This window comes from Pristis pectinata, chromosome 23 (genome assembly GCF_009764475.1).
Source record: "Pristis pectinata isolate sPriPec2 chromosome 23, sPriPec2.1.pri, whole genome shotgun sequence".
Taxonomy (NCBI): domain Eukaryota; kingdom Metazoa; phylum Chordata; class Chondrichthyes; order Rhinopristiformes; family Pristidae; genus Pristis; species Pristis pectinata.
The window spans coordinates 30,232,425-30,250,125 of NC_067427.1; the positions used below are offsets into that span (position 1 = coordinate 30,232,425).

Genomic DNA, 17,701 nt, shown 5'->3' on the forward strand with positions numbered 1-17,701 from the left:
AAGGTTCAGGTATGTTTGAGGAAAGCAAGGTTTCCAGAGAGTTGTCGTGTGGGAGGAGTTAACCGAGAGGGGGAGGGATGTCAAGACAAGAATCAATACCTTTACTTGGAGATGCTGGTGGACAAAGAACCAGTGTACAAAGGATTGACAGGACCGGGTGGAAGTTCGGATAAAGGCCCAGAGTCTGGGATGTGTCCACGTTTAGAGGCTGAAAGATTGGAAGGCAGGAAGGAAAGCATTGGGAACATTGAACCTGGAGGGAACAGAAGCATGAATGGAAGTTTCTGCAGCAGTTATGTTCAAGAAATGACAGAGGTGACCAGTCTTATGAAGGTGTTGGCAGGTGGTCTTTGTAAGTTCTGGAACATGGGTTGAAAGCTCGGAGTTTAAGTTGGAACTGACCTGCCCACCCTTAAGAGTGGATGAAGTCTCTTCGCACTGCTAGTGCCTTCGATGGCAAGTCAGTGAATGGGCCTCCTGTTCTACATCCCACTTTTTCAAATGCTTAGAGCTATTGCTCACCCTTGCAGAACCTCTCCTTCACAGTGCATATTCCCATCACCATTGGCCAGCCCAGACCTCCGTTTCTGTAGGGCTCGTAGGAGGGGGTGGGGTGGCGAATGTTGAAGAGGGCTTGTTGGCCCAGTTTATGCCGTACAGATCTGAATGACAGTTTTCCCTCTTCATCGAGATTTGAATTCTGAGGTGTTTTTTTGTGATTCTTGGAGGCACAAGGCAGGAAGCTGTCAATCTTTAATGAAGACTCTAAGTCTCCATTTGGTATCCCATTGCTTTGGGCAAGCAATAAAGATTTTATTATTCATTCCTGAGGCTGTCAATAGCAAACACAGCACGAACTGCACCTCCTCAGATCCCCTCTTCAGTTTGCTGGGATCCTTCAGCGTTGTAGGGGGATTGTGGTTGTATACAGGCAGGACCAGCAAAGAACAGCAAACTCTCTTCTCTAAAGGACACTGCTGTACCTATTTTTAAAATCATGAGGGGCATAGATGGGGTCAAGGCACACAGTCTTTTTCACAGGGTTGGGGAATCAAGAAGTGGATGGCATAGGTTTAAGGGGAGAGATTTAATAGGACTGAGAGGGAACTCTTTCACCCATAGAGTGGTTAGTATATGGAATGAGCTGCCAGAGGAAGTGATTGAGACAGGTACATTATCAACATTTCAAAGGCACTTGGACAGGTACCTGGATAGGAAAGATTTAGAGGGATATGGGCCAAATGCAGGCAAATGGGACGAGTTTAGATGGGAATCTTGTTTGGCATGAACCAGTTGGGCTGAAGGACCCATTTCCGTGCTGTATGACTCCATGCAGATTAACTGTTTGCTGTTGTAAATCTTTTCTTGAGAAATTAACAGTCCAAGTCATTGTCCAATGTCCCTTGCTCACCAGGTAGTTTTATATGAAACGGGGTTTCCATATTATCACCTTGAAACACCTATAGAAAAATAGCCTCAGTATCCCATGTGTCTGGCAAAGTAACTGAATATTGGAAGGAAATTAATGGACCATGTTCCTTATTTTACACTGTTTTTGTCCACCACTGTTTCCAATTAAAGGGTTCCATTCTTGTGTTGAAATCCCCCCGTCTTCTGGTAATCTCCTCCAGCCCTCAACCATGCCTTTCTCTCACTTGTCTGGGCCTATCTAATGCTGCACTGATACAAGTTACAATGGTGCAGTGATGTAAAGGGCACCAAATACTGACTGGCTGTGCCACAGCAATGTGTACTAAGCTGAAAGTAATATGTAATCTCAGAACAAATTAAGAAACAACTGTTTCATGCACTTATTTTTATTCTTTTTTTGAATTGCTTTGTAGAACAACCAGAGGTCAAGTGAAGTTTGCCATATGTACAAGTCGATGCATGCACAGGTGCAATGAACTTACTTGCTGCAGCAACAAATGCACATAGCATTAGAGACACAACATTCAGAAGAAAAACATAAACATAAATTATACAAGAAAAAACATAATTAGAACAAAAAAAGAGTTTATGTAGAACATACAGGCAAGCAAAGTAAGGAAGAAGCAGAGACACTGAGTCCATCACTGATATGGATTAAATTTTGTATATATTTTTTTGAGATGTTACAGAATCAGGACTTTATCTGTGACTAATTCAAACTGTGTCTCTGATTAAAAGAAAGGCTGACTGGAGCCAATTGTTATTGGATCTAACCAGCAGTGTTCTCCAGGGTTCTGCCCTGTGCCCAGGACGGACACGTAGCATTGAAACGTTTGATGTTTTCAGGCACTTATTGTGAGCTGTACTTTAAAGTATTAATTTTTAATAACTGCTTTGGTATATTTTTCACATCTTGTGCTTTGATTAAGTTGATGTAATTCAGTGTCTCAGAGTCACACTGATCCACAAGCAGGTCCTATGTTAGAAGTCCAAATTTCAATAAAGTATGACAAGCAATTCCTCAACATCAGCACATGCAGACGAACAGCCAGCGTTGTAGTTCAGAGATTCAGCATTCGTTATAAGGTCCTACTCCCCAATTAGAATCAGAGTGATCAAACTGCACAAGATTGAAGGTAAATTGCTGATACTAGTTCTGCATCATACTTCCTGTGTGCAAAAACATCTGCAGGATTTTGAGAGGAATTGGCAGCATAGATGACAAGAGACAAAATCACTGTCTACTGCCCCCCCCCCTCCCCGTTTGGAAAACAAGCTACTTCCCACATCTCTCTGCTTTCTGTTCTACTGGCAATATTTTTTTCATCTGCCATTAATCCTTTCAATCACAGTAAAAATTTGGTCAAGAAGTCTTTGGGAGAGGAGCAAGTTAATCATAGGGCGATGTCTCCACCATTTTCATTATGATAGCTATGGAACAACAAAGTTGGGCTGAAGGCTCTGTTTCCGTTCTCTATGACTCGATTACAATTAGTTAATTGCGAAAAGAGTTGGGAGGGTGGGGTGGTTCTGGGACAAATACTTTTCATAGGGTCATTGGAATCTGGAATTTTTTTTGTCACAAGCAAATGTTTGAGCAAAGCTCAATTTTTTTTTCAAAGGAATTGCATGAAATATTGAAGATTCTGGGAGCAAGTGAATTCAGCCAGGGGCTCTTGTAGAGAAGCACATTGTAACAATATTCTACTTCAAAGGTGTAAAGTTTTGGGCACAACTTCATTAATATATTGAAATTTAGGTTTGGCAATTGTTGGGAGGAATATTGTTAGAAAGACTGAGGTATTCATCATATGAATCTATTAACTACACAGCATATGCATAATAGTCAAATTATTGTGACAAGGGAGACAGCCATACAAGGAAAGAAAGAAGGATGTAGATACTGCCATTTTTAAACTTAAAAGCATCAACAGATGGCTTCCAGTCAAGTTCTAAAACAACAGTTTGTGCCCCAAATATCCAGGCCTCATTCCACCGGAGAAATAAAACAGAACACACAGATAGGAGAAAGAGAGATCCCGGTGTCAACATCTGTAGACACATAAAACAGTTTAATCTATTGAGATAACTGCCTTCAGAGTGGCTTAGCAGAAATAATGGGCTAAAAAATATGAGATGAAGGGGGAGTCAGGGAGTAGTTGGTTTATTTCTTATTAATGGGTTGGGATAATTAGGATAGTGTTGGAGAGGGAGCATTTGTCAGCCCTCTAAAACAGGATATAAGTTTGCACACAAGGGTGAAAAATCACGGAGCCAGTGAGAGCTCTGTGAGGTGGATCTTTCAATGCTGCCGTTGGCTTCACACCTTGATTAACTTGAGAAGAAGACGGCCGTTGCTGCCCACCACAGATACGGAGACACCTCGACTACTGTTGACCAAACAGTCCATTGCGAGGGAATAGTACATCAATTTTTGGGCCGTGTGTTTGTTGCTTCATCACAGTAGCAATAATTTCTTAGTGAACAATGAAACCGTTCTATTTCTTGATTCTGTTGGGTAACCTGTGATAAAAGTTAAACCTTTCAAAGGATGGCATATGGTGATCAACACACCAGGAAGCCCATGTGACATAGAAAGGGCTGGTGTAAACGACGGACAGAATTACGGTTAATGATTTTGAACTGAATTATAATTTATCCGAGGGTTGACACTCAAATCTGTTGTCCACACTCCCTTCAACCACCAGTGGGCCTCGTCACGTCAGGGCAGCGTCCTTCTCCCTCTCCACCTTTCCTTCTCCCTCTCTACCTGCCCCTCTCCCATTGCCCTGAGACTTACTCTCTCAGCAATACCCGTCACGGTGCGGTTCTGGATTCGGATCCCGGACAAGCCACCGGGACGACCTTCCCCACGGAGGATGCCCTGATCGAGAGCGCGGGTGAAGCGCTGTACGTCTAATCAATGCGACTTCAGGTCGCAGGCTGATGACGGCGGGCGGGGCGGCGGTTGGTTGTTGCCGGGAGACGGCTGGCGGGAGCGGCGCGGGCACCGGGGCGGCGGGAACGGGGAGACAGCGGCCCGGAGCCGCCGCCATGACCCAGCAGGGGGCCGCGCTGCAGACATACAACAACGAACTGGTCAAATGTAAGTGGGATGAGGAGGTGGGACGGGTTGGGGCGGGAGGCAGGGAAACTGGCTGTTCGGCCCCTCTGCCTTCTTGGCGTTTATTAAGGTTATGGTAAATCTTTTACGTAGGTGTTACTTTCCTCCGCTTCTTTCTTGATTCCCGTAATATACAAAATGTATCAATCACTGCCTTAATTATATTCAGCAACTGGGCCTCCAGGGTCTTCTTAAGCTCCTCTTTACTCTTTGGAGAGAAGGAGGTTGAGGGGAGACATGATAGAGGTGTACAAAATATTAAGAGGAATAGATAGAGTGGACAGCCAGCGCCTCTTTCCCAGGGCACCAATGCTTAATACAAGAGGGCATGGCTTTAATGGGTGGGAAGTTCAAGGGTGATATCAGAGGAAGGTTTTTTACCCAGAGAGTGGTTGGGGTATGGAATATGCTGCCTGGGGCGATGGTGGAGGCAGGTACATTGGTCAAATTCAAGAGATTACTAGATAAGCAATATGGAGGAATTTAAAATAGAGGGATATGTGGGAGGAAGGGGTTAGATAGTCTTAGGTGAGGTTTAAAGGTTGGCACAACATTGTGGGGCAAAGGGCCTGTATTGTGCTGTACTGTTCTATGATTCTATATAACAAGTGTTTGATGTCCCTGGGCCTGTACTGGATGGAGTTCAGAATGATGGGGATGGGGGTTGGGTGTTGCTGGTGGAATCCCCTTGAAATCTACCAAATACTGAAAGGCCTGGACAGAGTGGACATGGAGAGGATGTTTCCATTAGTAGAAGAGTCCAGGATCTGAGGGCACAGCCTCAGAATAAAGGGATGTCCTTTATTTCTTCAGCCAGAGGGTGGTGAATCTTTGGAATTCGTAGCTGTGGCTGTGGAGTCCAGATCATTTAAGGCAGAGATTGATAGGTTCTTCATTGGTAAAGGTGTTAAGGGTTACAGGGAGAAGGCAGGAGAATGGAGTTGAGAAAAAAAACTCAGCCATGACTGAATGGCAGAGCAGACTTGATGGGCCGAATGGCCTAATTCTACACTTATATCTTATGGTCTCTTGGGTAGTGAATTCCAAATATTGAAAATTTCCTTCTTGAATGACCAATCTCCTTTGAGACTGTGACCCTGGCTCTGGACATCTCAAACAGGGAAATCACATATTGTGCACCTAATTAATCTAAACAAATGAAACTATGAAGGTATATGAGGGGCAAGTTGGCTAAGGTAAATTGAGAAACCACATTACACAGTTTGACAGTGGTAGTGGCTGGCTGCTAAATACATAATAAATGTTGTTCAACATGTATACATTCATTCAAGGTGCAGAGACACAGCAAAAAAAGGACCCAACCATGATTAAAGATAGGATTAAATTTAAGGAAAAGATTTATAAAGTTGCCAGACAAAGTGAGATTGGGAATGTTTTATAATTTAGCAAAGGATGACATAGAAATTGATAAAGGAAAATAGAAGATGAGACTAAATGGGAAGAAGCATAAGGACAGATTGTAAGAGGTTTAGGAATGTGAAAAAGGAAAAAAAAGTGAAGGCAAACGTAGGCCCCCTTGACAGGGAATGAAGTATTAGTAATGGGAAATAAGGAAATGGAGGAAAGATTAAATACACACCTTGTCTGTCTTCTGGGAAGAGACAAAAAAAACTGTTCGAAGTGTTGATGAATCAAGGGTTCAGTGTAAGTGAGGGAGTAAAAGAAATTAGTGTTAGTCAAGAAAGATTACTGGAGAAGTCAATGAACTCAAAAACTGATAAAAGGACCAGATGATTTATGTCACAGAGCTCTGAAAGTGCTGGCTATGAGATAGTGGATACACTGGTTATCATCTTCCAAAATTCTATAAATTCCTGGAATGATTCCTACAGATTTGAAGTAACAAATGTGAATCCACTATTATAGTTGTAATGCGCCATTTTCTTGTTGTATTCAAATCTTCTCGATGAAGGCCAATATACCATCTATCTGTTGCACCTGCATGGTATCTTGTAGTGAATTATATACAAGGACAGGCAGATCCTTTTGAACATCAATATTCCCAATCGCTAACATTTAAAACATTATTCAGCATTTCTGTTTTTTCTACCAAAGTAGATAACATCACATTTTTCCACATTGTACTCCATCATTAAGGTGCGATTGTACCTGGAGTATTGTGCACAATTTTGTTTTTCTTAAGTAAAGGATATACTTGTTTGTAAAGAGAGTGAAGGTGAAAAGAGATTGAGTGGACTAAGACTCTGAGAAGAATGAGTGGTGACCTCATTTAGACAAAAAATGCTTGGGTTTGACAGGATAGGTTAAGGCCAGAAGGATTCCAGAACTGGGAATAGTAGTCTCAAAATCATGGGTAGGATTAAATGAGGAGAAAATTCTACACTCCGAGGTTAACAGATATTTGGAATCCTGTTCATTGATTGTATTAAAAGTAATTGTTTGCATTAAAAACTGAGATTGATAGATTCTGGGTATTAGAGAAATCAAGGATATGGGGCTAGGTAGGACAGGAAAATGATGTTTATGGTTGAAGATCAACCGTGCTTTAATTAAAAGGCTAAACAGACTCTTTGGGCCAAATCGCCACCTTCTGCTCCTATTTCTTATGTTCAGTGAGATCATTTGTGATCCTTTTAATCTCCACAAAGCGTAGGCATAGTCTGCTAAATGTCTCACTATACGACAAATTTGCCATCCCAAGAATCAGTCTGATAAACCTTTGTTGACTCCACCTGTCACAGACTTGTTCACAATATTTAAGATCTAATCTCCTGAGGCCCAATATAATTGGATGAAGACATTTCTATTCTTCTTGCAGTGAAGGCCAAGGTACCCTGTGCCCTCCTAATGCCTGTTATTTTCAGTAATCTATATAAAAGAACACCTAGGTTGCTCTGAACGCCAGCACCCTTGAATAGCTCACCATTTAAAAATAAGTCCTTTTTCTACCAATGTGGATGAGCTCACATTTTATCACATTATGTTCCAATTTCAATGTCCTTGCCCACTTACCTAGCCCCTCTATACACCATCCCCTGGAAGCCCCTCTGTATCCTCCCCACAGTCAACTACCATGCAGCTTGGTATTATCAGCAAGCTTAGATATATTATACTTGATCCTTTTATCCAAATCATTGATATAGATTGTGAATAGCTGGTGCTCCAGCACCAATCCATGGCACTTCACTGGCCACAGTCTCCCAACCTGAAAATTATTAAAATAATTTATTGATTCCTAATCTCTAATTTCTGTCTGTTAACTTAAGTCCACACCAGTATATTAGCTTAGCAACATCCACCCAAATTTTGTTTAATAATCCTTTGTGTGGCACCTTATCAAAGGCTTCCTGTAAGTTAAACTACACCACATCAACTGATTCACCCTTATCTATTCTACTAATTCAATAAAAAATCCAGAAGATTTGTTAAATTTGATTTAATTCAATATTATTATTTACAAAGTTCCTTGTTACTACTTTCCTTTATAATCTTTTTCCTTGCAACTAATGTCAGGCCAGCTGGTCTATTTTCCCTGTTTTCTCTCTCTCCCTCTTCTTAAATAGAGGGATAACATTTGCTAACTTCCAATCTGTGGAAACCGTTCTAGAATCTGTGTTTTGGAAGATGACAACCATTGCATCCATTGTTTCCATAGTCACCTCTTTCAAAATCTTAGGATGCAGGTCATCAGGTCCTAGGGATTTATCACCTTTTAGTTCTAGTAATTTTTCTAATTCCAGTTTCTTAATGACATTAATTTTTTTGAACCTGTGTTACTCTGGACCCACCGTCCTCCACCATTTCCAGACTTTGTCTTTCTTGGAGAATATAACAAAATATTTTATTCATAGAGGAAGACATCCAGTGAGTGGGGGTAAATTACTAGTTTATGGCAGTATGCATCTGGGATTAGTTTTATGTTTGGAGTGCCAGATGTGGGGACCCTGGGAGACTACCAGCCTCCCCGATGACTACATCTGCGCAAAGTGCATTGACATGCGGCTCCTCAAGGAACGTGTTCAGAGTCTGGAGCAGCAGCTCAATGACCTTCAGCTGATTGGGGAGAGTGAGCAGGAGATAGACAGAAGTTATAAAGAATATGTAGAGAGTACCTCTGTGGCGGTCCCCCTCAAAAATCGGTATCTCATTTTAGATTCTGTTGGAGAGGATGACCCGACAGAGGAAGACCACAGTGATTGGGACTTTGGCACCATGCCTGGTGCTGTGGTCCAGCAGGAAAGGAGTAATGCAGAGGTTATTGGGGATTCTATCGTGAGGGGAACAGATGAGAGATTCTGCGAACCCGATAATGAAACCCAGATGGTGTCTTGCCTCCCTGGTGCCTGGGTACGGGATGTCATGGACTGGGTCCAGAATATTCTGAGGGAAGAGGGTGATCAGCCAGAAGTCTTGGTACATGGGGGTACCAATGACATAGGTAGAAAAAGAGAAGAGTTCCTGAAGGAAGATTACAAGGAGCTAGGAAGAAGGTTGAGAAGCAGGACCTCCAGGGTAGTAATTTCAGGATTACTACCTGTGCCACGTGCTAATGACAGTAAGAATAGCAAGATCTGGCAGATGAATGCGTGGCTGAGTGACTGGTGCAGGGGGCAGCCCTTCAAATTCCTGGATCATTGGGACCTTTTTTGGGGCAGGCATGACCTATTCACAAAGGATGGGTTACACTTGAACTCCAAGGGGTCCAATATCCTGGTGGGAATATTTAATATAGCTGTTGGGGAGGGTTTAAACTAATCTGGCAGGGGGATGGAAACCAGGATGTTAGGATAGAGGAAGAGGTATATAGGAACAAGTCTAAGACAGTGTGCAGTGAAGATGGTAAGAAGGAATCAGGATAATTTGCTGAACAACAGAAGTACAACAAAATCAGTAGCAGATACTCGCCTAAATATACTATATTTAAATGCACGTGGCATTAGGAATAAAGTGGATGACCTAGTGGCACAGCTACAGATTAAAAAATATGACATTGTGGCAATCACCAAGTCATGGTTTAATGACGGATATGATTGGGAAATGAATGTCCAGGGGTACACAGTGCATAGGAAGGATAGGTGGGTAGGCAGAGGGGGTGGTGTGGCCCTTATGGTTAGTAATAATATAAAATCAACAGAAAGGAAGGACATTGGGTCAGAAGAAGTGGAATCCTTATGGGTGGAGCTAAGAAATAGCAAGTGTAAAAGGACAAATAATAGCAATTATATATAGGCCCCCTAACAGCAGCCAGGATGTGGACTATAAGTTACAGTTAGAAATAGAAAAAGCGTGTCAGAGGATCGGCGTTAAGATAATTATGGGGGATTTTAACATGAAGGTGGATTGGGAAAGCCAGCAAGGCAGTGGATCTCAGGAGAGCGAGTTTGTGGAATGTCTACAAGATGGCTTTTTGGAGCAACTTGTTGATGAGTCCACCAGGGGATCAGCTGTTTTGGCTTGGGTGCTGTGTAATGAACTGGAGGTGATTAGGGAACTAAAGGTAGAGGAGCCATTAGGAACTAGCAATCACAATGTGATTGAGTTCAGTTTCAAATTTGAAAAGGAGAAGCTGATAGCAGGTGTATCAATATTTCAGTGGAACAAAGGAAATTACAGTGGCATGAGAGAGGAACTGGCCCAAATTGATTGGAAGAGTAAGCTAGTTGGAGGGACAGCAGAGCAGAAATGGATAGAATTTTTACAAGAAATAAGGAAAATGCAGGATAGATATATTCCAAGAAAAAAGGTGCTGAATGGAAAAAAGGCACAAATGTGGATAACGAGAGAGGTTAAGGCTAAAATAAGAGCAAAAGGGATGGCATACAAGGAAGCAAAAATTAGTGGGAAAACAGAAGACTGGGAAACTTTTAAAAACCTACAGAAAGAAACTAAGAAGGTCATTAGGAAAGAAAAGACGAATTATGAAAGGAAGTTGGCAGATAACATTCAAAAGGATACTAAGAGTTTTTTTAAATATATGAAGAGTAAAAGCGAGACACGGGTTGATATAGGACCAATTGAAAACAGTGCAGGAGAGATTATAATGGATGATAAAGAGATGGCAGAGGAACTAAATGAGTATTTTGCATCGGTCTTCACTGTGGAGGACATCAGCAATATACCGGATAGTCAGGGGCCTCGGGATAGAACTGAGTTCAGTTAAGATTACTAGAGAGAAGGTGCTAAGGAAGCTAAATGGACTAAAGACAGATAAGTCTCCCAGACCGGATGAGGTGCACCCCCGGGTTCTGAAAGAGGTGGCTTTAGAGATTGTGGAGGCATTGGTGATAATTTTCCAGGAATCAATAGACTCCGGCATGGTTCCAGAGGACTGGAGGGTTGCAAATGTAGTTCCGCTGTATAAGAAAGGTGGGAGGCAACATAAAGGAAATTACAGACCTATTAGTCTGACATCGGTGGTGGGAAAGATATTGGAATCGATCGTCAAGGATGAGGTTATGGAATACCTAGAGGTGCAAAACAAGATAGGTCCAAGCCAGCATGGTTTCGTGAAGGGAAGATCCTGCCTGACCAACCTATTGGAGTTTTTTTGAGGAAATAGGTAGGGTGGATAAGGGAGAGGCTGTGGATGTTGTGTATTTAGACTTCCAAAAGGCCTTCGACAAGGTGCCGCACGAGAGGCTGATTAATAAGACGAGAGCTCATGGAATTACAGGTAGGATATTAGAATGGGTGGAGCATTGGCTGGTAGGCAGAAAGCAAAGGGTGGGAATAAAAGGATCCTGTTCTGGTTGGCTACCTGTTACTAATGGTGTTCCGCAGGGGTCGGTGTTGGGGCTGCTTCTTTTTACTTTGTACATTAATGATTTGGATGATGGACTAAATGATTTTGTGGCTAAGTTTGCAGACGACACCAAGATAGGCGGAGGAGTAGGGAGTATTGAAGAAACAGGAAGATTGCAGAGACTTAGTTTAGGAGAATAGGCAAAGAAATGGCAGATGAGATTCAATGTTGAGAATTGTGTGGTTGTACACTTTGGAAAAAGAAATAAAGGGGCAGATTATTATCTAGATGGGGAGAAAGTTCAAAGTACAGAAGTACAAAGGGACTTGGGGGTCCTCGTGCAGGATACCCTAAAGGTTAACCACCAGGTCAGATCGGCGGTAAAGAAAGCGAATGCTATGTTGGTATTCATTTGGAGAGGTATAGTGTATGAAAATAGGGAAGTGTTGATGAGGCTGTATGGAGCACTGGTGAGGCCTCATTTGGAATACTGTGTGCATTTTTCGGCCCCATATCTTAGGAAGGATGTACTGATGTTGGAGAGGGTTCAGAGGAGATTTACGAGGATGATTCCCGGAATGAAAGGGCTTACATACAATGAGCGTTTGTCAGCTCTTGGACTGTACTCGCTGGAGTACAGAAGAATGAGAGGGGACCTCACAGAAACATTTAGAATGTTGAAAGGACTGGACAGAGTAGATGTGGTTAAGCTGTTTCCCTTGGTGGGTGAGTCCAGGACTAGAGGGCACAATCTTAGAATTAGAGAGTACCGGTTTAAAACAGAAATGAGGAGAAATTTCTTTAGCCAGAGGGTAGTGAAATTATGGAATTCTTTTCCACATACAGCCGTGAAGGCCCAATCATTGGGGGTGTTTAAGGAGGAGATAGATGGGTATCTAATTAGTCAAGGTATCAAGGGATATGGGGACAAGGCCGGAAATTGGGGCTTGGTAGGAATAGTTTTAGTGTAGCTCATGGAGCAAACTCGACGGGCCAAATGGCCTACTTCTGCTCCTTTATCTTGTGAAAGACCATTGACTTGTACCATTAACTCTGATCCTTTGCTGCCCAATCTGCTGTGGGTCCCCAGGATTTAATATTTTCATTTCAGATTTCCAACATCAGCAGTGTTTTAACTTTGAAATACAAAAGATTAGGCTAATTTCTCTGGAATTTCCTTATTTCCCCTATATATGCTTTCCTGTCTCAGTTTGTTTCATATCCACGTTAATACTGTTCATTTTTACATATCTATGGAAGCTTTTACAGTTTGCCTACTCTTGAATTTTCCTTTATCAAAGCCTCAGTCTGATCTTATCAATCTGCAAGCTTAGTGCTTTCTTTTAGCAACATCATGTCTTTTCCTTTGACCTAATACTATTTTTAACCTCTTGATAGCAATGACTGGACCACTTTTCTTGTTTTTTGTTTTACAGCGATATATATTACTTGTCAACGATGTCTAATATTTTAGCCATTGCTTATTTGCCACCATACCTTTTAATGTAGTTTTCCAATTTAGCATTGCCAACTTGTGCCTTTGTTGTTTACCATATTTGGATGTAATAGTCAGATTTCAGATTAAACTATATCATTTTCAGCCTTTATGCAAGATTCTATTGTATTATGATTACTGTTCCCTCAAGGCCTTTTAATCATCAGTTCATCAATTAACCTTTTCTCATTATACAATACCAAATGTAAAAGAATATCTTTTCTTGATGGCACTGATCTAGGGAACTGTCTCTTATAAACTCGATGAATTATCCTCCATGAAATTACTGCTCATTTGGCTTGCCCAGTCTATATTTAGGTATGCCCATGTTTATTTTACTACTGTTGTTACATGCATCTATAATTTCATGATTCATATTATGTCCCATATTTCTATTTTTAGGAGTAGTTATATAAATTGCACCAATATTTTCTGGCCTTTGCTGTTCTTCACCTCCAGCCAAACTGATTCTATTTCATATTTTTCTCAGCTAAGATCCTTCTCTTTTGCCATTAATTAATTCCCTAAAATTAGTGCTAGCCCACTTCCTTTTTCATTTTGTCTATCTCTTCTGAAAGTGAAGTCTCCCAGGATATTTAATTACCAACCTTTGTCACTTTGCAACCACAGCTCTGTGATGGCTATTAGATTGTACCCATGTATTTCTGTATGTTGTATGAAGAGAGGAGAAGGAAAGAAGAGGGCATGGGAAAAGGAAGAGAGTATTGGAGAACAGTACAACTTGTTTCCAGGAAGTGTCCATTCAGTCCTTCGATCTGTCACCTATTCAATTACTTCATGACTGCGTTAGTCCATATTTCTTGATAATACTCTTGCTGGATGTTTTATTTCCTGCCCTAACAACAGATTGTTATGCCAGGTATCGAGGATTTGTGCACAAAGAGAGAAGAGCTGAACCAGCACATTCTCCAGGAAGAAGAGCAGAAGAACAAGTTGCAGAATGACATCCGCATTTTGACAGAGAAACTTGCAAAGGTGAATGAGAGCCTGGCGCGCAAGATGGCCACCCGAAATGAATTTGATAGAACTATTGCAGAGACTGAAGCTGCTTATATGAAGGTGAGTGCAAAACCTATCAGATTCTGATAATTGGAATCATATAAAATGTGTGAAAAATCATCAAGATGCACAGTCATGACATTGAACACCTATGGGAAAACCAAGGCTTTTGTCAGTTGTTTTTCCTTACTGCATCCATGATTGTCCTATGTTCAGGTTCACCACAGACCTCATTTTAATTAAGTGGGATTACAACCATAGGCAATCAAAACCTCTTTTGTGAGTGCACCTTTGAGACGCATCCACGTTTTGTATCCTGGGGCTGTGCTGTTATACTTTTGTAAGGATGCCTAAGCATTTGTGCTTGGAGAACAGAAAACTGAAATAGTTGCTGGCACTTTCATGGATATTACAGCTAAGTATCTGCAGTGATGTTTGATGGTGCGCACTACTCTTCTGACATAACTTGTGCAAAGTTCCTGCTGTGTATACAGGAGCATTGAAATAGGTCTTAATCAGAGTTTCGATCCCTGCTTTGGCATTAGTTAAAATGGCTCACCGCACTGGGGTTTTGCCAGATAAACTGAAGCATCTATTTCCTCCATGTAGTTCTCATCTTCAACTAATAGAAATTGATTCCCTCTTTTCTATCTCAACTTTACTGGAGTCCTTTGGTGGAGTGTTCTCCCTCTTGCTTCTCAATCTACTCTCCACCCACTATGATCCACTCCCCAGCTCACTTCTTCTCAGAGTAGGAGATTCTAATAGAGTATCAAAATCTGGTAACATCCCTGTGTTCTTGTCTTTCCTGTTTGCTCCACTCTCCAGTGTACCAAGCATACTCATGAAAGTAAAAACAGAAAACTCTGGGAATACACAGGTTAGACTGCATCTGTGGACAAAGAAGCAGAATTAACATTTTGGATCAATGACCTTTCATTGGAACTGAGAAAAAATAGGGATTATCAGGTTTCTTGATGCAGGAAAGAAGGAGGGGAAGAGAAAATGAAAGGGAAGATCTGTGATGGGATGTAAGGCAGGAGAGATTAAGAGTGGCACAGTGAAGCCACTCCCTCACAGCACCAGTGACCCGGGTTCAGTCCTCACCTGTCTTGCTGTCTGTGTGGAATTTGTGGATTTCCTCTGGGTACTCTAGATTCCTCCCACATCCCAACACTGTGCAGGTTTGGAGGTTAATTAGCTGCTGTAAATTGCCCCTCGTATGTGAATGAGTGTTCTGGGAGGAGATGATGGGAATGTGGAAGGAATAGAGTGGGTTAGTGTAGTATTGATGTTAAATTTAGTTTTTGATAGTTGGCGCTGACTCGGTGGACTGAAGGGCCTGTTTCCGTGCTGTATCTCTGTGACTCTAAATGACAAAAAACTTTAATAGTGTGAAATGAAGGGTGGTGGTAATGGGATAAGTGGAAGAACAAAGGCTAGTCTGGAGATAATGTAAATAAGAGAAGCTGAATCATATCTGGAATGAAAAAAGGGTCTGCTAAGTATTATGTAGCTGGTTTATTTTACAATGTGAATGTACAGAGTACCAATTGTGACCAGGATATGAATTTGCACAGCTTCATTCATTTTTGCATAATAAAGCAAAATAAAAATCATGCTACGTCTGTTGATTCACCTAACAAGAGAAACTGACTCTTCCCTCCTACCCTTCATATTGAAGCTTTGTGCTGCCTGGGCATCTTACTGCATTCTGTTTTTTAAATAGTCCCTGCTGTTCAAGTGGAAGGTGTTTTCACTTTTCTAGTAGATCTGATATCTCGTAACTTCCTGCACCATGGGAGTCAGACCTTCATCAGTTGCTCATACTAACTAAGAAATTGCTTATTTAAATTTGACGTCAGAATTATATTTTAGTAAACTATCAACATCAAGCATTAGTACAACAGAGATGGCCATTTGTCCCGTTAAGTCTATACTGTTAATTGCATGATCCGTCTTTTCCCCATGTCTGTTCTAGCAGCTATTCCCTGCCCCAATTGAGTCATCAGCCCTTTGCAAATGGGAAGTACTGTCACAGCGCTGGGGGAGGAGTGTATAAATGGTCTTTCTGCTTCAGATTCACTGCAGTACCCACTGAATGTATTCAACTTACAAGGTAGCAATAAATCATCAAGGCCAGCTCACTATCACAGAGTCGTCCAACTTCTCTCACCTTTTTTTGTGTGCTTTGCTTGAACAAAGGTCTTAAAGTGCAATATTTATTGTACTTTTTCCAAATTTATGTTATGGAAAAGAAAATCTCATAGGCTATTTGAAAGAGGACTGGACTGAAGGAAGGCTTAGTGATGACTTAGGATTAGGAAGGATCCCCTTTTATTTACAGCAGCATGGCTGTACATGGATGAGAAATTAGTGTTGCGTTTTGCCAACGATTTGTATGATATCCTTCCCTGGAAATGGAGTTTCTGACACAGCAACAGGATGACTATTCCCAATTGCAGCAAGTCAGTCAGTGAGTTGTAGTCATCTTGACTGATGATTTAGTTGTGATTTGCAGATTTAGAATTAATTTCCTAAGAGTGCTGTGAAAAAGGTCCTTTTGACATTGACATATTTGCCATCTGTTGTTGCCACCTTTTGTCTTCTGTATATACCCTGGAATAAATAAAAGCTTCAGTGTAGATGACTTTGTCATACTCCAAATTGCAAGGGAGAAGATTCATTGCCTACTTAATTCTTCCTTACACAATCCTACATTTTCTTCCTGCTGTCCTTCCACTGCAGCAGTTAAATGCACTGTTGGTGTGCTGTTCCCTTCTGTTTGCACAGATCCTGGAAAGCTCACAGACGCTGCTGACTGTCCTGAAACGGGAAGCTGGAACTCTGAATCAGGTCAAGGAGAACAGAGATGAATAGGACTCCTGATTTTCTGCAATCAGCTTCAATTATAACAGTGTGAAATGTCCTCAACAGATGCCTAACAGAAGATAACTGATGTACAGTTTCAAATAACACCTTTATCAGGGATTTTTGATTGCTTAAGAAAGTACGAGTTTGTTGTGTTGTTTTGCAATAAAGTTTATAGATATGGAAAGCTTGGATTATTTAAACATAGTCATTAGAATGGGTGGTTGGGAATCCTTCCAGCACTAGACAGAAGTTTACCTGCCTTTTACAATGGCAGGAGGAATAGTGATCCATGACTGCTGTGATAGCTGTATCGTGTGAACTCCCCCCAATCACTTCGGCATTGAAGGAAAATGCTGTGTTTCCAAGAAAGTTCATTGCTGGAGAGGAACAGCTAATGTCTCTGGGCATTGGCTAGAAAAATCTTGATGCAGTCATAAGTTTTTTGAACAGTCAAACACAAAGTTCTAAAGTTTGGCCAGGCAGCATCTATAGATAGCACAACTGAGTTCAGACTTATAGTCATAGTAAAAGATTCACACCCTAAGATACTGTTGGAAGTATATAAAAAGGAATAAACAAAGAAGGGAGAAAACATACATGCAGACTTGTGGTTTAAAAACACAAACAAGTTGATCTTAAGTAATCTGTTCACTTTTCCAGTTCATTGCTGTGTTTTATCAATCTGCTTGCTCTAGTTCGATATCTTCAATGTAAAAAAGAATAAACAAGCTCAGACTAAACCAATTACAGACAAGACGAACTTGGTAAGTTTTGATAAGGATGTGGAAACTGATATGTTCTTATCATGGATACATTCAAATGGATATTAGAAAATCCAGCAGTTTAGGGTCTTGAGTTGATGGTACAGCTTCATGGCTCAATGCTTAAAGCTACAAGAGACAATGCTGACCTTAAACCAGGTTTTTAGATGCCCTTGTCAACATGCAACTTGCCAGGGGGGGACGATGGCCGCAGAGAGAGCAAGTTGTGAACAATTTTAATATGCAGCCAGCAACATTGACCAGCAGGAGCC

General features: G+C 41.3%; 1 protein-coding gene across 1 annotated transcript; it reads left to right on the forward strand.

Annotated features, from left to right (window-relative positions):
- The first annotated feature begins 4,371 nt into the window (after window positions 1-4,371).
- On the forward strand, window positions 4,372-16,852 carry ssna1 (Sjogren syndrome nuclear autoantigen 1). Its single transcript, XM_052037307.1, has 3 exons — window positions 4,372-4,537; window positions 13,655-13,854; window positions 16,588-16,852. Exons 1-3 carry the CDS (start codon window positions 4,378-4,380, stop codon window positions 16,672-16,674), a joined length of 447 nt encoding a protein of 148 aa, XP_051893267.1. The 5' UTR covers window positions 4,372-4,377; the 3' UTR covers window positions 16,675-16,852.
- Window positions 16,853-17,701: the final 849 nt, after the last annotated feature.

Excerpts from the sequence above, each read along its gene's own strand:
- ssna1 (XM_052037307.1), top strand. The coding sequence starts at position 4,378 with ATGACGGCGGGCGGGGCGGCGGTTGGTTGTTGCCGGGAGACGGCTGGC. Across the intron at positions 4,538-13,654 it reads CAACAACGAACTGGTCAAAT|GTATCGAGGATTTGTGCACA; the intron begins GTAAGTGGGATG and ends TTGTTATGCCAG. Across the intron at positions 13,855-16,587 it reads CTGAAGCTGCTTATATGAAG|ATCCTGGAAAGCTCACAGAC; the intron begins GTGAGTGCAAAA and ends CTGTTTGCACAG.